We start from the raw sequence: 27,995 nt of genomic DNA, 5'->3' as shown, positions 1-27,995 counted from the left end.
TATGAATGCTAGTTGCCTCTCAGTTCTAGAGCAGACCTGCTCATCCCCCTGGAGAGGGGAAGCAATGTACTAGTATCAAAAACAGGTTTGCCTGCCCTCCCATCTGCAGTGTTTTGTGGAAAGGTTTTCCTGTCGGACACATGCTGAGTTTCTCCCAAAAGAGAATGGTACGTGGTAATTGTAAATCCTAATTTAAAACAGGAAAAATAACTAATCTGTTAATGATTGAATATTTTCAAGGTGTACGGCCCAGAGGCACGTTAGCTTTTGGCCTTCTTTTTCAGAGTCTGTTTGAAATTTGTGGTTCTGGGATTCTGTGCTTAAAAAGGACTGAAAGGGCTCCTTTGAACACATTTATGAACAGCACATTCGGAAGAATTATACAACATGATGTATAACACATTTAGAAGAACTCAGTTATGGAGAAGTACCTTCCCCTTTCAACTATGGAGGGAGGTGTTTCAGGATATTCTACAGTTTTCTTTCACCAATCAAGGATAGCTTTGGAAAATAATCCAAATATATGTTTTGGTTGAGCTTAAAGAGAATCTATTTTTTTTATTTAGTTGTTATTCATTGTAAAATACATTGTGTCTTGCAGAAAATGGGACACTAGGGCATGTGCTTAAACACTGAGCAATCTAAATTCAGCGTGTCACAGCAAACAGAGATGGGGAGTAAGGCAAGAGGTGTATGGTGTGTGCAGGACTAGAAGGTGGTGAAAATTGCCTGTTACTCACATGGCACATCTCATACCAAGTTCTGGGTCTCTCTCTTGGCTTTAGAGCCACAGTTGAGGAGGCAGGTGTCTGTTTTCAGGAGAAACCTCCCTAGGTTGAGGAATGGGTAGGCAGAGTTGGTGGTATTCATTTTAGAGCTTCCCATGGTGGTAAAATTAAGAGGAATCTGGTGCTCTCAGCATTTAATTTGGTGAATAAGTTCTCCTCCAGCGTTACTTAAGGAAGCTGTCTAGATTACATTTCAGAGTATCCGAGCTAAAATCTGAGTGAGTGGTTTCAGAGCTAAGAGATTTTTCAAGTAACTGATACATAAGTAGCATTTTTCTTACTAAATCTTGAGGGGTTTTATATTTCATATTTTTATATTTCATGGTGATGATGGCATTAACTGACTGCCTCTGTCTGGGCCTGCCTTCCCATTTCACCACATTTATTGTTGCTAAGTTTCAATATTCTCCCCAGAAGCCCATGGAATGGATTTTTAAATTTTTGTTAGTGAAATATCCACTGATATATATTGGATATAATGGAGTATTTCTGGTGTCTTTCTATACATGTCTAAATTTGACCTTCCAAAATCTAGTTTTAAAGCTCATCTGAAGTTCCTCTAGAAAAGAAATTAGCCATACCTCCAACAGGAGGGTTAAATTCCGACCCCAAGCCCTTGCTGTGGAAGCAGAAATGTTCTGTTATGGAAGACGTAACAGGCATGGATACTGCATGTGCTGAATATTTCAGAAAAGTATTGCTAGATTAGTGAAAGTTCTGTACAGCTTTGAGACATCTCAGGATTGCTTCCTATGAAGATCTGAGCAGCTACCAGTAAATTTATTTTTTTCTTTTAGATAGTGAAGGTGCAGTACCGTACAGTACCGTACAGTTTGACACATATCTGCTAGAAATACCCGTTCCTTTAAGGTGAAAGGGAGGTTCATGGTGTAAGAATGAAAAAAGTATTGAGAGAAATACAGGATGGCCATGTAAGCTGGCCCTTTCACTTTTGTGTAATGCTTAATAGGCTCTTTTTGCACGAGGAATTTCTCTTCTCCAGTGTTATAGCTATGTGAAAAGTGTGTGGCTTGGTAGCTTTGTACACCCAAAACTTTGCTTTTAAGGTGTGTTGCGTGGACTAGATTGGATTTGGTATCAGTTTTATCCTTAGAACACCAGAGTGACTGAAAATAAGCACCAGTAACTGATTTTAATTATTCAAATAGAGATGTCTCATTCTAAATAATCTATTTTATTTTGTTTATCACTTTGTGCTTTTCTGTAGTCTTCTAAAAACAAGTTGTTTCTCACTGGTTTGATGCAATTTGGCTCTTTGTATACATCCAATAAGAAGATACAGTATTTACACACCTATGCTTAAGAAATTATATTAGTCATATCTCTTTCTACTAGAAAATATTTTCATTTTACTAGAAAATGGTGACTGTTAGAGAAATAATACTCTCTCATTTGTGCTTTGAAGATAATGGCATTCAACAGATACTACCATACTTTCACATTCAACCTCTGAGCATTTATGTTTAAAAGCATGTTCAATTTAAGCTAAAATGTTGTTTTTATCCATTGATTTGGTATACCTTGTACGAGGTGCCCTTTGCCTCCAGAAATCTCCTCTACTTACTAGCAGGGTGGTTTTCCAGGTACATCTTACCAGTGCTTCATACAGTGGTGTGAATATTGTCCCAGGAGTGTCCCAGTGTCACATTGCCTTTTTCAAAGGCCTACTAATATCTGAGATTATAGACCTAAAAAATCTGCGGGCTGTCACTTTCGTTAGCACAGTCCAGTGCAGTCTGTGTGGCATGGGGTGGCAGGAGGTGGCAGCATGTGCATCTCCTCTTTGCCCTCCTCATGCTGCAGTTGCATCTGGCCTAGAGCATGCAATCAGCATGGGTCTGATGAACAAATCGTTCTGTCATCAGCTCCTTCCTCTTGACCCTCCTCATCACAGCAGAAATGGCTGTCCCTATGTGCACACCCTTGCAGTCGTGTGCTGTTCAGTCCCAGTATTGCTCTGGCCTTCAGCATCACCCAGTTATTCCCCTGTGATAGTTTGGTTCTTTTCAGTGCTGATGGCACCTCCTGGTCTTATGTCATCTGCAGGACTTGACAGTGTCACCTCCTTTCTTGTTAGCTGTGCTTGCTGATGGAAATACAGGACAAGGCTGTTCTCAAGGCAGTTTTGAGAAGAAGTCTGCAAGGACCCCATCCTTTCTTTGTGCACCCCTTTCCTCCACCACATCTTTTGTCCCACGCGTACATGTCATTAGTCCCACCAGGAGATGTGAGCAGCAGGAGGGGCGAACTCTGTCTCTTGGGCAGATCTGGAGCAGGGTTGAGGGTGTGGGAGGGTCCCCTCTGCCTCCCCTGGATGTGCTGTAGGACCAGGCCTACTTCACAGAGAGCATCTTAAAAGAAAAGCGATCTTCTTTTGTAAAAAGAATCAGATCCCTTGGAATAGGAATATAGGAGATGGTAATCCTTGCGTAAATCAATAAGACAGACATTTATTTCACAGAAGGCATTCAGAGACCAATCTGTGAGTATAGAGTATCTAGCAGATTAAAAATGTCTTTTTGACTTCTTGAAGTTAGCAACAGGAACAAAAATCTTTATCTCCAAGCTCTGCAGATGTAAAGGAAATGTTATTTCACTAGAAAGTTGTATGCCTTTATAGAGATGGAAATGTTCCTTCAGGAGTGCCTTTGTCTTTGGGGAGGGTGGCAAAGATTCAGACACAGGGCATAGCTCAGAGCATCTTTCCATCATGAAACTGTATGCTGTGTGCCCTTCTGGACTAATAAACTCTAAAAACCAAGTTAAAAATGAAGTTAAAAAGGCATTATAATGTGTCAGAAAAAAATAGGAAGGAAGAGGAAGAGGTTGTTCTCTTTTACAATGTTTTGGCCATTCTACTAATAAATAGCCTGTTCACTGTCAGTTATATTTGAGGTCAGAGACCTCAGCCAAGGAAGGCTGGTATTTATTTTTCCATATTAAATGCATAGTTATGTGTAAGCATCTTCACGTGAATCAGTATTATGTATCTTAAGTATTCAATATAGAATTATTACTATAATCATGAATTCCTTATATAAAACACCTCCTGGTCCAAAGGTTGATGTGTAACATAAGTTGTACTGTGAATATGATTTGAACTTCATGCCAAGCTCTGCAATGACAATTATAAGAGTTTCTATATCGCTGCTGTCACAACTGTGATTGCATAATTGCCAAACACACCAGAAATGGGGAACCCTCGCAGAACACAGTAAGAGGCACAGGAGAACACAGTTGTGATTTACTAAGTTTTGTGGTAAGTGCAGGATAAGATTTTGAACAAGCATGAAATTTGAGATGGTAAATTAATTACCTGGGAGTTTTAAAAAGTATGGTGTAGTCAGGGGTTTTAAGTTGTTGATTGCTTCATTTCACAGTTGCAGCTGAACTTCTTTTCAGCTTGTGGACTCTCTGCTGTTTGTCAGTGCACTTGTGTTGCAGTTTGGTCTTTTAAACTACATCTTACAAAATTAATACTTAGATAGCATATTCTTGGTTGTGGTAACTAAGATCCTTCTGAGATGGAGAAGATATGGGCTATTATTAGAATTTACACTTAGTGATTGCATATTTTCTTGTGCCACAGTTGCTGTTTAGGGTCTCTTACACGGATTACAGGTGCATTGGGGTTTCACTGCATGTCGGTACCACTGGGGAGCATCCAGGCTGCAGGGGAATCTGGGGTTCGGTTTTCAGGTGTTGTGGCTGGGATTGACCTGGGTCTCCTGGGGAAGGGTCTTCCCCAGGAAAGCAAGGGTTTTCCAGGAGAAAGGGTGAGCGTTGCTGGGAGCACCCTCAAACCCTGTCCATCACCTCAGGGGATTGAAGCGAGATGAGTGATTATCAAGTGCAAGGAGCCCCTTGTTACCTGTTAGCAAACCTCTGCTCTCAGAGGCCAAAACATTTCTAAAATTCATGTCATGTTAGATAACAACATGCTGGAAATTCAGGTATGCTTTTTTCACTGTGTGTGGGCTGATGGCCATATTTTTCTATTTGTGTGAGGGTACGTTTCAGCTCTTGAGACCAACGACGGAGAGCAGCTTTAAATATTTGCAAAACCTTGGTTTTCACAAGGGAAACACTAAATATGCCTGTACTGCCTCTCTTGATAGAAACTAGGAATGCTTTCATGCAATGGAGTCAAATTAATGTTGATGTAAAGTAGACAAGGCTCAATTCCTTAATCTTCTACCTCAGCTTTGCTAAATAAATGACTGGGCTTTACATAAAATACCTGTAGGGATAAAATCTGAACATCTACTCATAGTTTGAGATTTTAAACTATCTGTTGATTTTTACACAGCTCTCTAATGCTTTTGTAAAAAGTAGCTGCATCATTGTAGGCTGGCTTATAAAGTGAGAAGCGGATTTCTCTCTCGACTATTGAAATGGAAGTTATTTCCTGAGGGAGCGTTTAGCTGATGGCCACCATAATTCTGAGAAGCAACGTAATTTAAACATCCTTTTTTTGATTGTCAAAGTGAAAAGATTTAACATTCAGTTCCTGAAGCTCTGGCATTGTTGGTATCTGACTGTGGCCATTGCCTGTACAGGAGCTACAATAAGAAAGTGTGAATTACTCATTTGAGTGTCAGATACTATGTGGTAGACATCTGCTTTGTATGGAAGCAATCTCTGCTTCCTGAAGTTGCTGTTGAGTGAAATGGCTCCTGTTAAGAGAAAAGAGCAAGGTCTTCACCTTGAGTAGCATGTAAAACTCAGCAGCAGCAGGCCTGATAACGGGACTGGAGGCTTGGTTTTGAGCAAGTCAGAATTTAAAGAGCCAGGAGTTGGCCTCTTTCTTTGTCGTGGCTTTCTAAGCCAAAACACTGTCTCCCTAAATTGCCAGCCTGATTAGGTGCTGCCAGGAAGCTGTGCGGGGACTGCGCAACCAGCATTGCCTCCCTCCTCCGTGGGCTTCCTGCAGGTGAGGTGACCTCCCTTGGGAAGCGGCATGCAGCATGAGCCCTTCCCCTCCTCACCAACATACCCCTGTTCCCTAGTGGATGCCTCTGCCAGGTGTGCATTCCACGCTTCTTCATGCAACCCTGCTTTTGCACCCACAGCGCTGCCATCTCCTGCCAGCAAAGGGACGAGGGTCGGGTCTGAGACTGAACCCCCAGTGCTCCCTTTGGTGTGCAGTACCATTGCACGCACTACCAGCTACCACAGATTAAGGCCATGCAAGAAGATTTCTACATATAAGTGCGTCTCTGGCTCTCTGCTTGATTTATCACTGATGTGATGTGATGATTTCTGATTATATGCTACTATTTTTAGTCATTTTCTTCCTTTGCAAAAAGCAGGAAAGCAGGAAGCCAAGTGATCAGCATTGTACCACGGCTTTTCAGAGGAATACTCATTCTTTTGCCTTAAGATGATTTTATGCTAGATATTTTCCCTGTAAAGACTAGTGTGTGAGCCATTGTTGTTTGTCATAATCCTTGGTTATTACAGACTAGCTATCCTGCTTGAAATCTGAGGATAGAGGCTAGCAGAAGAAAATCCATGTGGCTAATTTTTATGTGTAGCAGTTTCATACTCCAGTTTTCTTAGATCACTGAGGTGATTAACTGTTTAACTGTAACTGTTCATATTCAGAAATTATTCTTTGAAAGCAAGCATAGAGGCTCTGGAAAAAATAGTAAAAATGATTAAAAATGATAAAAATGTTAATGCTGTGGTCAGCCTTGCTATTGAGAACTACTGTGAGTGTGGGCTCTTTTTTCTTTACTGTCAGTAGAATTATCTGGACCTCTTTAGTTCGTTTTCTCTATGTCTTTACTGCATCTTCATAAAGACGGAGCTGGGAGCTGTGAAATCACTGAGGTGTGGATCTGAACTGAGCTCCGTGCAGTGAAACCATCACATAAAATCAGTAGCAGCACCTGGCTCTGCAAATGAGAAATCTCTTGGAATCCAGGGCACCTCATAGCAGCAAGTTAAGCCTGTGGTTCTTTGCGCACCTTTTTTTTTTTTTTTTTTTTTGCCTCTTGGCAGCACTGAAGTGAAAGAATGCAGTCAGCAAATTTGCATTTGCATTTCAGTTTTTAAACTCAGTACCCTGGGCATTTTAATTCGTAGCAGAGTTTTTTTGTAAATGGTGTATCTCAGTTAGTTTGTCTTTAAAAAGACTATACAGCTATGCTGTTTGGGGGTTTGTTGTTTGGTTTTTTTTTCCTGACCCACTCTTATCCCGTTAAATATTTAAGTTTATAATGAAGCAAAGGTAATATCTGCAGTATCTGCTTTCAGTAAGTCATTGGAACTTGTTCTCTTTCTGAGGCCAGAAGCAGGAATTTGATTCATGTGAATATTCTTTTCCCTTTTGAAGGCTTGCTGATTTTAGTTAGCACCCACAGAGACATGGAGCTGCTTCTTTGTGCATTGAACATTTGTGCAGCATTTGGATAGGTTTGGCTGTGCACAAACTTAGATCAAAAACACAAGAAACAAGAGTGAACCAAAGGGATTTTTTTTTCCATTATAACTGGTTTTGGTGCTTTTTGTAAATAATACAGACAGAAAATGTTCAGATGGGAAGGGGGCTTTCAGGTTAGTGTCCCTTCTGCCTGTTTGTTTATAAGGTTTAAAAGATCAAGGTGACATCTTGGTCCACTTCAAGTTAAAGAGAGCATCCCCCCAACTGCATCCCCACCTCCCCACCCCTGAAAGAAATGGAAAATCTGAAATGCCTGTGGATGTTTATTTACTGAGCTGCATTCACTCAATAATATGTGCTTGGTTTTACTGCATAATTGCCTTTGTGACTGGTTAACTAAAAAAAAAAAAATCTTTATGCAGTTTTTCTTTTTTGTTTTTTTCTTGGTTTTCCTGCCCTGGTATGAGTTTCCAGCAATGTCAGAAGGTGGGGGTTGGTGCAGAGAGCACCATGTGGCCGGGGATGTGCTCTGTGCTAGGGGATGCACCTGGCAGGCTGAATTAGGGCAGAAGAGAGACTGTAGCCAGTCCAGGCAGTGCTGCTTGGCTGGGCCATCCACAGCCATATATGAGCTGCAGCTTGAGCACTGTGGCACAGCATCACACTGTAGATGAAGTGCTGCCTCTGCTGCCTCTGTCTCTGGAGGTACAAATGTACCTGAAGTGCCTGTTTTCTTCAAACTCCTGGCACTGGTTAGTTGTGCTTGTGGACGTGCTCATATTCCTAAGCAAGGTCATTTCAATCTCTGCTGCTTTTAGTTGCTAGTAAGGGTCTTCCCTAGATGCTATATGAAATGTCTGCTGTTGGCTTATTGGAAAAAAAATAAAGCCTGCCTGAATACCCTGGTGAGAGCTCACTTGTACCATGAAGGATGAGTGGCAGTGACAGTGTGTGCTAAGCCGTCTCCTCAGTCAGGAGCGTGCTTTCTTTGGAGGTGGCCCTGGCAGTGAAACCTCCTCTCCTCATCCCACTGGTGTGGCCTTTCACTCCTCTCTGGATTTGGGACTCTTCCTGCTCTCAGCCCTTCCGCCCTTCTGATGCACAGGAAGACCTTCAGGTGAGATGGCTTCTGAGGCAGGAGCAGCTAAAAGATGCTTCAGAGACAGGGAGAGTGAAGAGCCCTTGGGTCCCTGCGCACAAATGTCATTTTTCAATCTCTTCAGCAGATAGGACAGAATATACTGGAATACATTTATCTGAAATGCTCTTCTTCCCTGAGAATACATAGGGTAATACTAATTTTTAATATTGTTGTCTCCATGTCTCTTTCTGCTCCAAATAGTTAATTGATTTCTAGTTTTCTGTTTCTTTGCTTACTTTTACATTGCAAAATAGGCAGGACTGAATAAGAAGACTGAGCCGTATTTGTGGAAGACTTAATCTTTTAATCAATTTCCTCTGAATTAAACCAAAACAGCAGCAGCAAATCCAGGAATCCTATTAAAGATGACCTATATAGTGGGAATAAAATTGGGCTTATAACTTCTTTGGCTTCCTAATTTGCTGTCAAGAAATCTGTGAATGTTTTCCTTAAAGTCCATTAATTTTTATTGCTGTTAAAAATGTCATTCCTGCTTAGTCTGGGTGGCATGCTCTTGGATGGAGGACTAGCAGCAGGAGGGTATCTCAAGTCAACAGGGTAGTAAAAGCTGAGCCAGTGTGATGTGGTGGAGATTTAGCCCTTGGATGTAATTAAAAGGGTTCGTGAATACAGCTTTAGCACAGAATGGTTCCAGCAAAACCTTGCAAGGAGATGGAGATTATACCAGGAAAATAGCTCTTTTGTTGGTGTAGCTTCTATCGGTCCTCCAAATGGAGCAAGTTAAACTGCTGCTTCTCTAGGTCTGTTGCTCGGGGTAGCCATGTTGGTTAGAATTATTTTTTCTTTGCTTTTTACTCATTCTGAAATTATATTGTTATTCTGGAAAATGTTTCAACAATAAATCTGAAAGTTTACAAAGCAGATTGCTTTATAAGTGTCTCAAAATCCATAAAACAGATTGCTGGATATTTGTGAGTGTTCAAGGGATTTAAATGCTTAATTGACATCTCAGAAAAAATGCTTACTTAAAAATCTAAGACCTTGTACTGTCTTAAAATTTAATTAAAAAGTAGATGTTTAGCCTCTGAGATTACTCCTTTTTAATGGATGAAAGGTATTGGCATTTCTGGTATTTCTAGAAAATACTGCTGGAAAACAAGCATAAGGCGGGGGTTTGGGGGGGTCGCCTTATTGCAATAAATTTGGGCAGGAAAATGAGACGTGGCTGAAATGCATTTGTTTCTATAAATACAGGTATGTAGGAATGGAAACTGACTCATTGTTCAGATGAATTTACTGAACAGTTTTAAAAGTCTGCAAGAATAGTTAATGATGTAGCCTTTCAGTCATCTATAGAGAGATCCGTTTCACAAATATAATGATGGCTCCAGTGCCACTGCTAATTATTCCAGTAAAAGTAATAGGAAATGTGCACAGGGCTTATCCTGAGAACTCAGTCAAATACTGTCCATGTTGTTTCATGTGCAGAATTTAACAAAATAATCTTACTGTGCATCGAAATGCATTCGCCTCCCTGGGAATCTTATAAAAAAAAATATTTTCTCTTTTAGAGTACAATGAGGCTTTACTTTGTTAAATTAAAATTGCCATGCCGTCTTGAACGGCATTATTTGCAGAGAGCTACACTTTCCCCCATGCAGAGTACAGAGGAGCCTGAGAGAAGGCTTTTCTTTCCCAGTATTCATACTTTTGGAAAGAGGAGATTTCAGCCAGCCAATGTGCATGTGCTGGTGAATCTATTAGAGCTCAACCTAAGGAGCATTTTGCAAATGGACAGAGAGGAAAAGAGGCAGGGCCAGGAGCAGAGCACCCTTGTGAGCTCCTGTTACCTCCTTTGGGCTCCTGTTGTTCTGTAAACATCTTAAAGGTAGCTTGAAGCTGTCGTGGTTTTATTTCCTGCTCGCTCTCTTCCTCTGCAGCTCTGAATCCAGGACTGCTCCCGGCCCCAGTCGTGCTCTTGCCACTCAGCTGGCGGGTTTGCGTTTCAGTTACTGAACTGGTTGATGCAGACAACTCTCTTGTTGTATCTTCCTTGGATGTAGCTGTTTAGATGTAATGTAACAAGACTCGAATTTTTTGGTTCGTAAGGCCAGAATAGGACGTGTTCTGAAGCTAGTGAGATAGCTTTAGTATCCTACACCATTGTAAGCGTGTGGGACTGAGCTTTAGACTTGGTTGGCTGTGGAAAGGATGTATGTGGTTAACAGAGCAAATGTTTTCTGAGCCTTATGGATTTTTCCACAAGTTTTTGTCAGGGGTGTTACTAGAACCAACTCAATTTCTGCGTCCAGAAGTATGGACTATGGGTCATTATTGCATATGGGTATGCATTAGTGTTTTGTGCAGAAAAGCTCTCATGACCACATATAGCACAAGAACCAGGCTTGCTTAAGTATATTCAGAGATTTGAGGATGCTATTCACTTTCCAGGGACCCTGTTAGGTTTAAATATTTCCTGAAAACAACTGTGACTATAGCTCTTATCAAGAGTAATGTGTAATATCAATTCACTACAGTGGAGCTAAATTGAATGTTTCACATGTTTTACTGTTCTTTGCTGTGCATGCTAGTATCCAATGGAAAGAATTACTAAAACTCCCAGGTCAAAAGTGACATTTTACAGTAATAATAACCTGAAATTAGGTATTTTTCTGTTGTGTTTTCACTGTGAAATTAGTATATCTGTACAAATGTTTCCTTCAGCCCAGTGTTCTGTGCAGGAGTCCACACTACTTCGTGGACACCTGCCACTTTGTTGTTGCTAATAAGAGCTAGCAGCAGTGATCCTTTCCCTCCCTTCTTTGCCAAGAGCAGCTAGCCAAGTTTTTTTTTTTGCGAGGTATAAATTTGTTAAATTCTGCTGTGAGAATCTCCTCCTCTGCCTGTTTCCCTCCTCCTTCCCTTGGCTCCCATGTACCACAGAGCACTTCTCAAGTTTGCTGCTGGGGCAGGTCACCATCTCTGGGTGCTGAGGTTGCTCTCAGCTTCCCAGAGTTGTGGGTAAGTTTTCCACAAGACTTGCGTGTTTCTGCAAAGCTTACCCACCATGTGAATTATAGGTGAAGCTTTCTAAAACTGCACAGATAGAGGAATTGGTCTGAAGGTTTCTGACCTAAGTATTTGTAAATATATTGACCATAGAAATAGAATTTGTCTTTTCTGACATCAAATTAACAGGAATCAAAATTCAGCCTGGCATGAGGAAGAACAATGTTGCTGAAGGTGATAGAGTTGAACTGGTTTACATAACTCATGTTGGACGATTGTTTATGTATTAATTATACATTAAATATAGCTAATACTTCCTCATATGAAGTAGTATCTTCAGCTTGATTAAATGCTATTGGAGTAATTACAGTACTTTCTCATCCATACCTCCTTCTCTGCTTCTTCCCTATTCAGAAGTTTATAGAGTTTGAAGATGCACTGGAGCAGGAGAAGAAAGAACTACAAATCCAAGTGGAACACCTTGAATTTCAGACTCGACAGCTGGAGCTGAAGACCAAAAACTATGCAGATCAGAGTAAGCAAAGTTGTACACCAGACATCATTATACACTTTGCCTTCCACACATATGCTGCTACTTTGAAAATATTTTTCATACTTTTTGTTTGTTTTAATGTAATTTATGCAAAGCCAGAAACGTCTGTTTATGCCTTACTTTGGTATAAAATTCTAAGCCTTCTAAAGGATGGGTCGTTTCCACACTAATTTAGTAGAGGCTTCATTGTTTCTCTTGTGTGGGGCATGCTCAGTCTCTCCAGATGGAAGATTTGGGCCATTGGTGAAGCTTTGGAATCTGGTTTCTAGTTTCTCCTTGTCCCTGCATAGAACCTCCCATTTTTTTCTCATATAAACGATCACATTTATTTGTTTGTTAGTTTATTTTTGCAAATACTTCCTTAACATATGCAGCAGTGTTTTGCTGGCTGAGGTTTCCCTCAGAATTCACTAGGACACTTATGGGGCACCAGCCTACTGCTGAAAAACTCTGCTTCTGTGGTCTTATTGCACTATTTGGTCTGCTTATTTTGGAAACATGCAGATACTCATGAATTGAGTTTGTGATGAAGACCAGATCCCACAATATGCATTGTTCTCTTTTGGTTTGTTTTGTTCAGTAGGTATAAATAGATTTCTAACAAAACATGCTTTGAGGCTTCCAGTTTCTTTTGAGAGCCTGATGTGTGTTATCTGATGGTTGGAATCTTCTCTTTGTAGTTTCACGACTGGAGGAACGTGAATCAGAAATGAAGAAAGAGTATAATGCGCTACATCAACGTCACACAGAGGTAGGATGTCATCTCATTATTTCTAAATAAATAAACTACTATCCTATATGTAACGTCATGTCAAATAATTCAGCTTTACAATACTAGTGACGGCTAGAGCTTCTGAACTTTGGGAACATCAGAAATATCTGAATGGAGGGTGTAAAGGGAATGGAGCCAGGCTCTTTTCAGTGATGTCCAGTGGCAAGACTGGATGCACCTGGCACAAACTGGGACACAGAGTTTCCACTCTGAACATGAGTAGAATCTTCTTTGCTGTGAGGATGACAAGCACTGGCACAGATTGCCCAGAGACATGGTGCAGTCTTCATCTTGGAGCTATTAAAAAACCACCTGGACATGGTCCTGGGTAACAACCCCAGGAGGTTCCTTCCAACCTCAACTGTTCTGTGATTCTGTGAACAGTGCCCCACTACCTCATCTCCCACTGCCAGTGAGACTCCAGGAGATGTCTTACATTATTTTTGGATATGGTCTTTCATGGCTTTTCTGTTACGAGCTTAAGTTTAAGTAATTTCCAACACTATTTGCTGTCAGATTTTCTGCCAGACTAGTCCATTCACTTACATCATCAGCTTAGGAAACGAGCAAAGACAAGGAGATTTGCAAAAAAATGGAGGGAATTGGAAATGGGTGCTGGAGAAGATCAAACAAAAGCAGAAAATGAGTCTGCTCCTCTGTTTGACTCATGGATTTTTCTCTCCTCACAGATGATTCAGACCTATGTGGAACACATTGAGCGATCCAAGATGCAGCAAGTTGGGGGAAATAATCAAACTGAGGGCAGTCTACCTGGGAGAAGGTAGGGCCATAACCTCTCCATGTAACGTATGCCACCCAGGAACTTACAAACTGAATGTATATATTTGAGAGAAAGAAACCAGAAGCAGGATCTTTCCCTGTGGCCATGGATTATAGTTGAAACTTTTTTGTAATGGGTTGGGGGTGAGTTGTGGGTACGTTTTCTAAGGCCTGAGGATGAGGAACTTTTTGTGTTCTGTTACAAAGCTTAGGCTTTGTCACACTGCTATTGATTGGGGGGCTCTGGAAAAATACGTTTGTATTCTCAGGTAGTATGTAAAAGGTTTATCTATAAAATGGATGGAGGTGTCAAAAAAAGTATTGGGGGGTGTGTGTGGGTGTGTGTGTGCCTTTGTATGTGTGATAGCCAGCAAAACTGTACCAATTAAATGCTTCACCATTATAGGATTTTTTTTCCTTTGTTCCTTCAAGGAAAGCTTTCTGTAAGTCAGTCAACCAATAGACCCACTTATCCCCAAGAAATTGATTTTCCTCCCTCCCTACCCTCCCCACCCTGTTTTCAGAGTACCAAACCAGTAAGAACCAGCCTGTGCTTAAAGAAGGCAGTGGTAGGAAAGAAGTTCAGTATGTAGAAGAACTAGTCTTCTGTAGTCTTACAACAAATTTAAAGCACAAAGGTTGCAGTTACATTGATTTTGGTACAGATACGTCTGGTTTTAACTGTTATGTGAAGGAACCAATTGCTTTCTTTCTGATAATATATACCAGTAACATTGCCCAGGGAGTGAGAAGTAGAAGTGATGCATAAATACTGGTTAGAGAAGTAATAGATCACATAACACATAATCTACTCAGATTAAGTGCAATCTATTTAATCACTCAGCCATAAAAAATAAGTTTTCTGTGGCAATTTTTATGCATGGCACATTACTATTTGTGTTAATCATCACATGCTAATCAGATGATTAACACTATAGTGACACTGTCTAACTTAGGAAGTCTTAAACTAGAACAGTGTTTTCCAGGGGAAAATTATTGATCAAGTAATATGCTGCGAGAGATTAAATCTTTTGGTTGTCCTTGCCTGTCTTTTTTTAACTTTTAAATTTCTTCTGGCCACGAAGAGTGTTAAAAAGGTTTTGCATACATGCTGACTGCAAGCCGTGAGAGCTGCTGGTCTGAAAAATAGATGGGGACAATACCAGCTGCAAAGGAATACTTGAAAAAGAGTGCCTGCTAGGTGTGTTCTCCCTTGTCTCTTATAAAATATGTCTGACTGATCTTGGTTAAAATCTGTGAACTTGAGCTGGTTAATACCACTGAACTTCACTCAAAAACCAAATCTTTGGGAAGCATTAGGCTAAGAAAAGGAGTGGGAATGCCATGTAAGACTGTACACAAAGGGCAGCATGGGCAAAGGCATGGAGATGAAAATACTGAGAAAACAGATAAATGGAAAGCCATGAAGGTTTTTGAAGTATTATCTGGTAGGGATGATGAAAATGCAAAAGAAGAGTATTGAAGTAAGAGCAAAATTTTTTTGAAATTAAGAATAAGGAAGTATATTAAGAATAAAGGAAGAATAAGTGAGGATATTTTAGTAACTTGTATTTAGGTCTGTAACAAATACCAGAATGTCACTTGGTTCTGGGGTAATGTAATAGAAAGGAAATTTCAGGTCTTGGCATAGGAAGTGTAAATACCCTCTGTCTGCTGTGGCTCCCTGTTGCTGTGTTGGACTGCCCTGGAAAAGACTTAGTTCAAATTGCTGAAGTTTTGATTGTGTATTGTAAGAAAGAAAAAGGGAGAGAAAAAGAGACCCAACCCCACCTTGTCAATGAAAGTAGCGTTGAAGGGTGGAAAGGGAGTTAAATACATGAATCTTCAGAAACTTTGGTAATTAGCCTGGCACCCCTGCCAGATCCCTGCAGCCCTAGAGTCATACAATATCCTGAGCTGCAAGTGACCCACGAGGATCGTTGAGTCCAACTCCTGACCCCACACAGGGCAACCTAAAGGTTAAACCGTATACCTAACTTCTTGAACACTTACAGGCTTGGAGGCATGACCACTTCCCTGGGGAGCTTGCTCCTGTGCTTGACCACCCTCTCAGTGAATAATTTTTTCCAATACTGTCTATTTGCCATTTCATTACTTGCCATAATAATTAAAGATAACTTCTGTAGCCTTGGCTAAAAGAATAACTTGCAGGTGGAAGATACCGGTATATCAAAGAAGCATCCTTTATTTATTCTGAATCAGTTGATAAGATTTTTATACTCTCATTTATAAGGCTACCAAAGCCTTACATAAAGGAAGGAAAGACACAGTTGTGTGTGAATCAAGGGGCACTATTTACCCTTCCTCTTCTGACAGTTGAATAGCCCTTTCAGAAAAGAATATCTTACAGTATTTCTTCTAGAAAGGAGTAACTAAGGGCTGTTGTAGTTGTTGAGTGGGCTGTATTGTGAGTTATCTCTGTGCTGTATTTCCTACAAAACAGTAAATTAGTCTCACAACAAAGTGTGGTTTAGGAGAATAAAAATAATTACAGAATACAGTGTTTGGGGTCTGGCTAAAATTGGATTGTCTAAAATCTAAAAATCTATTGGAGAAAGAAAATTAAAAGATAGATGGCAGCCTTCCTAGGCAAAAGAGACAGGCATGAGGGGTGTGGAAAGCAAGAGAAGACACGGTATAAAACGAATAAGTAGTTTGTATAGGTGTTCTGTTCATAAAATCTCCCTTACCAGACTATTCTTCTTCCTTCTCCTCTCCCACTCACAGTCTGGAAGCACAGAGTGAGCTCCCAGAACATGGTCTGATCCTCATGTTACAGCTGAAATGGGATAAGTGTGTTATGCTTGTTCCCTTTCCCACTTATCCTTCTGTAAATAAGAATATATCTGTAGAAGTACTTACACAGTAAAATACAATAGTAATGTAGGCAAAAGCATGCTTAGGGCCCCTCTCTTTTAAAGGGTGGTTCATATACGCACCTTCCAGATTTGGGTTGGACTGCATGGTAGAAGTTGATTTTAATGAGATTTTTCTTCGCTAACTTTCAAATAAGCTAATATTAATTGTGTCTTTATGTTATCATTCCATGAAAGATGTGCACAGTGAAAAGTGTAACTGGTTATATCTGCAAGACTGCTATTCTCTGGGATGAAGGGCAAAATTTGCATCAAGAATTGCCTCTTCATATTAAATAAATTAGTTTTTTACCCTTCTAAGTGTGACATATTGCTAGTCTCCTAGGAGAGAAAAAAAGAGAAACACTTCACGTCTACGAAAGCCCCTGATGGGGCTATGATCTGGGTTTGCAGGAACCACCAGTGGGAAATTGGACTTTTTCCTTCATTTCAAGCTTTGCACTGTTTGCGTGCGTGCGTGTGTGTGTAGCTCTGTGTTTGTATATGTTTGTGCACAAGCAGTTGGGTCAGATGTGTGTTTTTGTGTCACTTCAGAGCTGGGTGGGGGTGAACATCAGTGCTCATGTATCTCAGTGCAGTGGAGGGGACACGGGCATAAATTCTCATGGCCTGCCACACAAATTTGAGTGCACTTATTTATTTTCATCTGTGGATGTGCTTGGGTGTGTTAGACTGCATAGGGGTGCATTTTTGCATAAAACTGTAAGTACATCGGGTATGTTTGCCTGTCACTTGGGAGAAGTTTGTGCAAGAACTGTTGGGGAGTATGTGTAACTACCACCATCCAAGACGGGTAATGAATATAGTGCACACTTCCACATGCTGTGGATTCCAGTGCATGCATACCCTGTATATGTTGTAGGGCTGCATGTTTGCATGACCTTTGCTCTCTAATGGTTGTTTTTTTTTTTGTCTCGCTTTTTGTGCGATTGATGCTCTGTTTTGGCTGTTATGTTTGTCACTGCAGTCATCGCCAGTCATGGAGGAAAAGGTAAATCCTATTGCTGCATCTTAACTTTGTTAATCCTAGTTTGGGAGGTTGCTGTTGAGTAGCAACAGTGTGATGCTGGGAATGTACCGTACCAGCATTCTTGCTCTCTTTGTCTACTGGCACCTGTGTTAGACTTGCTTATTCGGATGAGGCAGAGGGAGCCACCAAGCTACTGGGATAACACATGAGGAAGAAGCTTGTGTGTTCAAATGCAGAAGACACAGAAGTTGAGTCCCAAAACAGGATCAGTCCTCTGTGAGTGGCCATTCACACTTCATGTCCCAGAATGTTTTAAAAAGCCATCTTTTCTCCCTTACTTTAGTATAGAGCACAAGGCATGCGTATTTTCTGAGCAGGACAGAAAATGTGTGTCACTGTTAGTAGCTCTCCGAAGGCACTTAGGACTTTGGGCCGTGCAGCAAGTTCTATGCCCAGAGCCTGCAAAGAGAGCAGTTATCATCTTTGAATGCTGGCAAACAACTCGTAGTTTTGTTATGTTTTATGAGCTTTAGGATGTTACTTGTAGAGCATCCTGATCCCAGGTTTTGGCTACTGCAAACCTTTATTGAGGAGTTTGCTGTTTACCTTGTAACTAACACAAGGTGGAACTAACCAAGTGTTAAGAGTCACCCTGTACTGGAAAGAATTGGTTGTATGAAGGTTACTCCAGCACTCAAAACTTAGACTTCCCCTGCGGATACACTAAAGTTCTTTGAAGACTGGTAGTCAGCCCCAGGACTATGAAGCTGAAGATAGCTCTTCTGTGGTGTTTGCTCTTTCCCCTTTTCTGGGAGGTTCAGAAGAGGCTGGAAAGTGTTTCCAGAGAAACTCAGCAAGGAAACTTCTTAACAATCTATGTTAAAATCCTTTCGTGAAGGTCCCACAGCTTCTGATGCTACTGAGACTTTGTACCTGTGTTCTCTGTTTAGCAGGGTCTGTGAAGTTCATACATTCCCTGTACATTCAGTGGGGTGCTGTATCTCCTTGCACGTTAAATGTGCAGGTGTTTGTATATGAACGTAGAAATAAACTGTGGGTTCCCAAAAGAAATCTGATAGAGATTACCTAAAGAGGAAGTATAACTTAATGTCTGTCTCAGCATATGTTTGGAAAAGCTCTCAGTGCTGCCAGGGAGTTACGTCAGGCCAACCCAGCGTAGTCACAAAAGCATTTATATTATAGCATGTTGTTAGATATTCTGACTGCACCACTTGTTTTGCAAGGAATGTTTTGCAGTTATAGGAAATTTTCTCCAGCTACGTACACCTGTGAAGCATGACTCCTTTAAGACCATCATTCTAACCTGAAGAAGAGCAAAGATATGAAACTAAAAAAGCAGCTCAAAAAATGGCCTGATTTTTTTACTCCCTGAAAAGAATGATTCTTTTACAGTAGACTCTTTGGGACCCTTGAGTTATTTCTTTAACTGTAAAACTAGGAATTTTCTGTCTTTGTGGCATAAAGTTCTGATTTCTTGTTTTGAATCTCTTCATGATCTCATGTACCTCACTGGTTATACTTTTTGTGGTGCTTATATCAGTACAGTGCCAGGGGTGAAATATCATATTAGGGGAAAAATTTCCCTAGTATGTTATTTAGAAACTTAAAACAACAGTTAGAAAATTCAGGGTCTTGGAATGAGAGCAGTAGGATAAAGAGAGGTAAATGCCAGAAGACAGACAGAAGTAAGTGTACTTTGGCATCATGACCTATTAGGAGCAGGTGTAAATGGAAGGACAGAGGTCATGAATCAGCATTTAGACAAACAGTAGTGGAATGTTTTCTCTAAATCTTCAGCAATTGTTAATATTTAAAAGTAACAAACATCAAGATCCCTTTTGAGTGGAAAGGCTACAGGGAAACTGATAAACCCTATCATATACGAATCTGGTTTTGATTTTGTTGAAAGATGATTGCATCCTTTCTATAAAAGAAAGTAAGGTAAATCAGGTTGTGTCAATGATCTGTGTTCCTGTAGAACCCAGTTACGTGCTGCCCTTGTAAGAGGGTTTGTCTATGAAACTTCTATGTCTGAGTCTTTAGGATCTTCAGGAGAGGATTTTAATGCAGATTCTTAGGAAAAATGCATCCCAAATCTCCTTGCTGGGCCACACTGGAAACACCTTTCTGCCCCTTCTGTCTATGCAAGATAGACCACAGCAAGCGATTATTCCTCATCATGAGTGACACTGACACAGCAGTGCAGCACGCTGTGTTGGCCGGGCAGTGCTGAGAATGGGAAGGTTGGGCATTTTGGTTTTCTCCACAAACATTGTCTCCTCTGCTAGACACTCCCACTCCTTCCCTCATAAATGAGCTGGTTCATGCACCACCTCCTGTGTTAGTGTGTTTGCATGCATCCTGGGGGTCCTTAGGTCTTGCTGCAGTTGTTTTGCCCACAGTCATGGGTGAGGTGGTTGCAGTGGTTGCCTAGCCTGGTCATCAGACCAGTGCTGATGATCATTAAAGAAAGGCACATGAAGATCTACTGTTATTAATACTGGTGTGCAGAAGGGTGGATTTTGTCATCCCACACCAATAAGCGGGAGCCCCATATAGGAGTAGGTGAAGTACCATGGTTGAACCCCTTTGGAGGTACATGTCACACAGAGGATCAGCTTAGTTCATCTCTGCAGAGCCACTGGAGCCCAGCTAACAGGGGCTGCTGGGGGTATCTCCTAAATGGATGTGTGCTGTCCCCGCAGGCCTGCTTCTTTGGCATGAAACCAGTTGCTGTTTTTGGCGTGCTGCTGCAGCCTTTTCCACCTCCACTGCTTGCTGTAGATTTTCTCCCACTGGAACCTGGTCTCAAAACCTGTGCCAGCTTTTATATTCCAAATCAAACCTGCAGCTAGCTAGTCACCTGCAATTTCCAGAAAGAAGGGGATGAAGAAAACGTAAACACAGACATGTGGCAATATGAATGATGCATTCATTTATACCTTTGTTTAGGTTCTGAATTTTGAGTGCACTGTAATATGGGTATGGAGAGTGGATCAGAGAGTACAAGTATTATTTTTCTTGCTTAATATTGCAAGTATTCAAAAACCCTCTGATTTCTGCTGTTGGAGCTAACCAGATTTGGGATGAAATATACAGAAGTGTCATGTAGGTGACTCTTAGTTAAAATCCTCTTTCCTAATCCAGTGATGACATCTCTAGGTTTTCTGGAAACTTTTTTTCTTTTTGCTGTGAGAGTTGTTTGCTGTGGCTTGTTTTCCCACAGTTTCTAGGAAGATACACTGACTCAAATTGTCTGATGATTCCCTGCGCTTTTCCATTCCCCCTAAATGTTTCATACTGATGGAGAAGTCACTCATGCCTGTTGTGGTTGCTTGACCCCTTCCCTCTTAGAGTCTCCCCAGGAAGGTGTATGGCTCTAGCAGTAGACGCTATGGGTCTGCATAGACAGAACCATGGAACTGTGGGAGTTGGGAGTTCATACAGCTGCTACGTGAGGGAAAGGATTGCAATTCAATTTCTAGTGACTAATATTTCAGATAAGTTAGTGTGCTATTTCTTTTCTATAAGAACCTTGTAAACGGCTAACAGATTGGTTTCCCCTCTCTCTCTGTTTCTCTGTTTAGCAGGAAGGAACGTCCTAACTCTCTGAATGTCTTCCCCCTCGCGGATGGCATGGTACGTGGGCAGATAGGGGCCAAGATCGTCCCAACACTGGACCACTGGCACCTGAGTGACCTCGGCCAGCTGCAGTCCAACTCCAGCTACAAGGTTTTATAGACCATCACGGAGCAAGGGTTTCCCACTCCCCCACTGTCAATAGCATCCCACGTTTTCATTAAGATGGAGACCAATCTGTGTCCATAACCCTTTGCAGCCTCTCCCTGCAGTGTGTCGTCTGCCTTGGTAGCTGTGCTCTAGTAGGTGGGAGGATATTCTTTTGCAGATCTGGCATATGGTGCAGGAGGGATTTGACACAGCTCCTCATGCTTCTTGTCTCAGTGATAATCTCCTTTCCTTGGCTGGCCCCAAGTTGAAAGGAATGTGTGGGGATGCAGTTAGGGGTTTAGGGAAGATAAATCCTTCTCTTTTTTATAGCTTATTTGGGAGGGGAAATGGTAGAACCTGTCCCTTCTCTCCCCTTTGATAAGAGCAATGTTTTTGCACCTCACCTGAGACCAGGCATTGGGTTGCATTTGCTCTCCAGTGTGTGTTCTTTTTGACTGTGGTGTTCTGGCCTTCCTGTCTTCAGTACCAAGGGCTCCTAATCCTCTCTGGATGCCCAAGTCTTGCTTAAAAGTCTTCGGTTCTTTGTATATCTAGTTATTACTCTAGACTTGCATTGTCTACCTTCAATACACTTGTCACCTTCAATGTGCTGCCTTCTGCACTGAGGCTTGCCAAAAACCTCACAGCATTGCAACTGTGCTGAAGCAGCTGCATGGTTCTGCTTGTTGCTTGTGGTGCTCTGCTCTGCCATTCAGAGATTGGTCTGAGCCCAAAGACCCAGGTCTTGTACTCCTAGCTGACAGCTCACTGCAACTGCTTACAGTTTAGACTACACATGGTGACCCACATTTCCCATGAGCTGTACCTGTAGACTTCTGAAAGTCTTTGTGCTCAGGATCCCACCAAATTCCTCTCTTTGAATGATGTTCCACAAATGCCTGGTGTCAGGCCTGAGAGCCAGTGGTGCATCTACTCAGCATGGCTTATACTATGTCCACCTGTATCTCACAGAGCTTCTGGTGTGCTTTAGAAGTGTCTGATAAAATTTACTTTATCTCTGCCTAGAATTTGTAGAACATCAGGTGTTTTATATGTCACATCTAAGGGTTGGTCTCCTTTTGAGAAGCTGTAAATCACTAATCCTGTAAAATACATTGTGGCAGTAAAGGCAAAGAGGAGGGAAAAAACCCAAAGAAAGAAAAGACCCAACTCCTTGTTGTACCCATTCTGCATGTCTCCAGGTTACATTAATGGTACTTTGGCCTGGGGGACTCTGCAGGAGTGGCCTCCTTGATGCATAGCACAAGAAATTTAGATGAATTCAAAGTTTATGTTAGAAAACAAAGTAGCAACTTCCCTTTTTTAACACAACCTTTGTAAAGAAGGCAGGCCTAGCACAGCACAAACCTTAGCACTTCATCAGCCCTCTGCCATCATGGAAGTTGGAAATCCAAAAGCAAGATCTTTGGATAGGATGGAGACTGTTCTTGGAACCCAGCCCTTGCTGTAGTGTTAGAGGCACAGAAGTTTGGGAAACGTAGCAACTTGCAAAATACCAGTTGGGTCCTACAGTCATTTCTGGAGAGCTTTGGCTGAAAGGAGGGAATAACAATGCCACAGTGCAGTAACATAATTTAGGATGATGGAAATGTAGCATGAATGTGTTTCTTTAGACTAGTGCTGTGCCAACACAACACTGGTGCAAGGACACAGACAGTGACCAAAATACACAGAGACCAACCCGCTTCTGGTTCTAGAACCAGTTTATTCCTTGCGATCTCCAGGAAGCGCTGCACGCTGCGGTGTGAAGATGGCCTTGAGCTCTCTAGTGATCAGGTGTGTGTGGCAGCGGTTAGTTTTTAGAGAAGAGCTGGGAGGATGCTGGGGTTAGATCCATCTTCCACAGGCTTGTTAAGGCATAATTCTTTAAGCGGTACCATTGCAGAACTTCTGAAAGAAGTTGAGTGGATCTCACTGATAACCCAGCATCTGCATGGCAGGAGAATGCAACAGGAACCCAAAAAACCTGGAAGTTTTGATGTCCAAGTTCAGGTAATGGAGGGTTACTGGCTGGATCTCTTAGTGATTTGTTGGTGGTGGTGCCAGGCAAAAAAAAGTGCGTTTCTGGTTACAAGAAAGCTTTGTGCAGAAGCAGGAGTGTGCTACTCCAAGTGTTTCTGACAGGTAGTGCTGGAATTTGTGTTGGTGCTCATCTGGGAAACTCAGAATTGGGATGCTGGGTTTAAGGAGGCTAGCTGGTAGGGTGGAGTTAGAGAGCTTGGGCTGTGGAAGACTTACAGAGGATTTCCTAAGAGTATGGAGCAAACCTATGAATAGTTAAAGGATGTGATTGACTGACTTACTAGATTTGCAATTTGGAATGGAGATTTTCCTCCTGCAAGCTTCTTGCACACTCTCTGACTGGAATGCTACTTCTTAAATATTTTGCATGACTGAAATCTCAGCGGTACTGCTCATGCGCTCCTCGCCTCTTCTTCAGCAGCTCTGATGTTTCACTGACATCAACTGCACACACATGACTCGCCTTCCCAGTATGTATATCCTGTCTTTTCCAACTAGTTTTCCTTCTTCATGGGGCCATACTGTAGTTACATTTTAAGTCTCCTTGTATATTTATTATTACTATTTTCTGTTTCAGTTACTATCATTATTTTATTTTACATTCAGTTGTACATTTATTTTATATAATGTTTTGGAGATTAAAGTCCTTAACATTTTTGTTTTTATGTACTATGCTTTCAGTGTTATAACCATACAATTGTGGCTTCTCATGGTGACATATGACTGCTATGAATGTTGGGCCTTTGCAATGCATTTTGGAGGTCACTACTACACATTTGGTGTTTAGGAGGTTGACAGGTATGGCTGTAGGTAAGTGGTTGTGGAGAGTATTCTTTGGGCGAGCTATGGGTTATGGAGAATGGCTCCTACACTGTAGAGGAAAGCCATAGACTTAGTGGAACACTTAGCATTAATGAAGCAGTCAGGACAATAGAAGGAAGACACCAGCAAAGATTAACAGAGCTTCTGGAGTGTGAAGAGGAGCGCCTTAGTAGTATTTATATTTGGGAGGAATTTCTCCAATGCAGGCTGGTAGGTTGATAAAGTACGTTTTCTAGATAAATATAAAACTCGGATGTATAACCAAAGAGTAAGTGAAAGACCAGGTTAAGTCTCACTGGTGGGTTCTCAGTGAGGGGCAGATTATGCCAATAAACAAGACATTACTGGATATCTCTGATACAAATATTGCCCTATAGACACTGATGATACAGGCTTTCTGAATGACATATAGTTCCTAAGAATAAGGAATGACACATGGACCCACTTGGGTGTCTCTTTTACAGTGCTAAGATGGTCATGGGCTTTGGTTATGCTTACAGAGTTACAGTGGGTACAAGAACATCTCTGAATCCTTTCATCCAACAGAAGTTTTGTTTGGGGAAAGAGGTTTTATGATCGCACTTTACGCTTGCTACTCTTTGTCCCTTTGTACGTTAGAAAGCACAGCAGGCAAACTGCAGTTGAACTAGTACAAGGCTTACTGGATCACATTTGGTCTCAAAAACTCATTTTGATTTTTTTTTTCTTTACATATTAGGAAGGTAGCTCCTGAAACAGGAATATGAAATAGAGGTGGGAAGTGTGGTTTTTACATGTAGCAGCCTCAGTGAAAAGTCGCCATCTCAGTCTTGTTGCTAAAATCAGCAAATGTGCAGGGAGATGATTTGAATGTCCATGGGAGAATGTGGGTGCTGTTTGGACTGACAATGCAGAAACTATATACAAAATGTGGATCGTATTTAATGGTAATGCAGTTTTAAAGAAATCTTAATTTTCCAGTATAAATGCACAATGCAATGTAAAACCTTTGACTTCCACACTGCAATGTACAGCAGGGTATTTTAAGATAGGCACATAGAGACCAGATAAGCATATAGAGATCTAATTAAAGGAAGATTTTAATAAGATTCCAGATTAAAAAAAATAATATATATGGCTGCAAAGGGTTAAGTCACCATTTTTTCAGTCTTCTCTCTCATGCCATTTTGAATTTTTTTGTCGTGTTGTAAAGTTATTAATAGAACAAGAGACAGAGACTTCCAAATTAGTGAAGTAAAACAGCATCACAGCTCCAAGGTTGGGAGGCTCAGAGCAGCCTCTGAGCAGAATCGGGATCTTTCTAGTATTTGCACAGGAGGGGAGAGACAAGTAGTACAGATTAAAGCTGGGTATGGATATGCAGATGCTGAATGTCACTGCACCCAGTTGCAACTCATTATCACATATAACTCCCAACATTAATTTTGTCATCTCCCTGCAGGCAGTAATTAGAGTGGGCTGCCATGAAGAATGGGGAGACCTCATTTGGGTCTGGGAGTGATTACAGCATTGGTCAAGGCATTAATTGGCTGACTGTGAAGCAGTGCTGTTTTAATTGACAAACAAAGGTCACAGTCTGAAATCCTGACAGAGCTTTGAAAGCCTCCCATGTTTTTCAAGAAGTGGTATTACAAGAAATGGGGCTGTCATGTCTGTAAAACAGAGAGCCATTTGTGCGCATTTCAAACTGGGACTCCATCTCCTATGCTAATTTGTTAGCTTCTAATTTTTGAATTCTTGGGTCTTGTCATCCTGTCATTTGGAAGTGGGGAGACCACACCTGTTTCTACTGTGTTGTCAAGCTGGACCCATGCCTGGCTAGCTTCTGCATAAGGTGGTATGGAGACACAGGTCTCCTGTGCTAGCAAGTCAGACCATCCCAGCTTGGTATCCGCTTTGCGTCTGCAGTTTAGTGTCAAAACCACTTTCCTGTTCTCTCATCCAGGTTGTGTTGATGGCTTACAATAATGACATCATCCAAGACCTCTAAGAGGCCACTTCAGATCCTTCCCAAGCAATATCCATGTTGCCTTCCAGTCTTGAGAAACACTGGCCTGGCTTACCACAAGTGTCAAAGCCCTTCAGCTTCCACTATAGTCAGTGTGAGCTGCAGGTGCTTTTCACTTATGATAAGGCCATCTTTCCTGAGATGCATGACGAAGAGATCACATACTGATGTGACTTGTGAAGAACAATGTTTAGTAGTAAAGGAGGAAAGATATCAGTCCTTTCACAGGTGGGATTTGCTTGCTGAGTTCAGCATGAGAACTCACTGCTTCATTGTGGTTGCACTGCCTAGCGTGACCAGCAAGTGCTGGACATGTAGCTGGTACAGCGAGCAAGACTCATTCTCCATAATGCTTTAAGGCAGTCATATACCAACAAATGGGAGATTAATGGAAATGTATAGCTGTGCTTTTCACTTTTTGTTCTTCCCTCTCCCCGGAATTGCCGTAGTGCCCCCAAGATGAAATGTCCGAATCCGGGCAGTCCTCAGCAGCTGCCACACCGAGCACCACTGGAACCAAGTCCAACACTCCCACATCATCTGTGCCATCTGCTGCTGTCACACCTTTGAACGAGAGCATCCAGCCAATCAGTGAATATAATGGTACGACCAAGAGCAATAAGAGAGCACGAGAAAAGCGGAACAGCCGGAACATGGAAGTCCAGGTCACACAGGAGATGAGGAACGTCAGCATAGGTATGGAAACTGGAGCTTGGGTACTTGGTTATTAATGTAACTGACTTCCCAGTGCTTGTGTCCCTCTGTTACAGGAAGAGGCTGGGAGACTGAGGGGTGATCAGCTTCATAAGCATAGAATTAGAGGTAGCTTTACTCAAATATGTGAGCGATACAGGGCTAATTGGATGTTAGCAGTTTTCTGGGTAGCAAATTTTTAAAATGTCAGTAATATGAATAGTTTCACAGACATACAGGATAGAAATAAGTTATTGAGTTCAGTCCCCTGCAGTTGCATTCCTCCATGTCATAGAACCTCTCTCATGAAGAGTCAAGTCCCATGTTAGTCTAACTGAGCTTTTAGAAAGCTGTTTCTGGACCTCATCAATACAATAGTTAAAAGCTTCCATTTAGTTTTCTCTCTGGATTTATTCATAAGTATTTTATCTCCAGTTGTTTATATGCCAAAGTTGTCAGTCAGGTTAAAGAATTATTTTCCCTTCTGTGTGTTTATCCCACACCTTGATGTATTTCAAAATAGCAATTATATCCAGCTGTTTTTCTCAGCTAAATAAGCTGTTTTCTTTTAGTCTATTTCTCCTATAAGAATCCCCCCAAATCTTTGGAAGTTACACTTGTTTTCTCTGCACTTCCTGGAGTCCTTTAGTAGTTTGAATTCATGATTTCTGGTCAGGAAAGCCGTCACCTAAGCCTTTAGCACCAGGCTGTTTAAGCAAAGCAAATGGTGTAATAACATGATAAAAGCCCCTTTCTGTGCTTTTCAATATAGCTGTGCCAATGTAGTATCAGAGCAACTCCCAGCCTGTATTGTATTTAGACTTGCAGCAGGCTTCAGAAATGAGAAGTGGTCAGGTTTACAGGTCATGAACTTATACATAAAAGGACTGTTAAACTAGCTGAAGGGAAGTCTGTGTAGGAGCACAGGGACAGGTGTAGGTCTTTGAGGTTAGCATCTGAACCAGATGCTTTTCCTAAGTAATAGAGGAAATTCCTTTGCTAACATTCACAAGCTGGTTCCTAACAAATTGAGACTATAAACCAACATGTAACATCACCTGTTGTAGCATTTGAATGAGAGTTGTCATGACTGAGTCCCATTCTGTATTTATATTGGCAGCTGAGGGGGTCCCAGGGTCACAGATGTCAATCTGCCAGAAAGTAGTGTAGTTCTCCATAAAAGCGTATGGCTTCTGCGTAGCTAACTGTTCAGTTGTGATCTGTTTGGTGATCTTGGCCAAGGCAAGTCAGTGCAAGCATTGGTATCAGAGATATTGAGCATAAATGTCAGTAGTTCAAATGCCCTATAGATACTTACCCTTATTTTTACAGTTGCTGCTTTACAAGCTCATTAACCGTCAATATCTTTCTTGAGTCAAAGTCTACTCTATTCTGTATG

At 41.4% G+C, this 27,995-nt stretch overlaps 1 protein-coding gene across 34 annotated transcripts in view; it reads left to right on the top strand.

Moving 5' to 3' along the window:
• MAPK8IP3 (mitogen-activated protein kinase 8 interacting protein 3) overlaps positions 1-27,995 on the top strand; it is a 78,835-nt gene that overhangs the window by 10,330 nt on the left and 40,510 nt on the right. For 14 of the 34 annotated variants that reach the window (XR_012662559.1, XR_012662558.1, XM_075105812.1 and 11 more), the window contains exons 2-7: positions 11,723-11,843; positions 12,542-12,612; positions 13,323-13,414; positions 17,278-17,301; positions 20,889-21,033; positions 26,353-26,599. Coding sequence is in view for 32 of the 34 variants with exons in the window: in XM_075105812.1 (XP_074961913.1) it covers positions 11,723-11,843; positions 12,542-12,612; positions 13,323-13,414; positions 17,278-17,301; positions 20,889-21,033; positions 26,353-26,599 (700 nt within the window). In the remaining 2 variants the exon portion in view is untranslated. Of the gene's footprint in view, positions 1-11,722; positions 11,844-12,541; positions 12,613-13,322; positions 13,415-17,277; positions 17,302-20,888; positions 21,034-23,756; positions 23,884-26,352; positions 26,600-27,995 lie in introns of those variants that run through there. The other 20 variants (XM_075105826.1, XM_075105823.1, XM_075105821.1 and 17 more) reach the window with 9 other exon arrangements.

Source organism: Phalacrocorax aristotelis, chromosome 10 (assembly GCF_949628215.1).
Source record: "Phalacrocorax aristotelis chromosome 10, bGulAri2.1, whole genome shotgun sequence".
Taxonomy (NCBI): Eukaryota; Metazoa; Chordata; class Aves; order Suliformes; family Phalacrocoracidae; genus Phalacrocorax; species Phalacrocorax aristotelis.
This window is presented reverse-complemented; position numbering and strand designations above follow the sequence as displayed.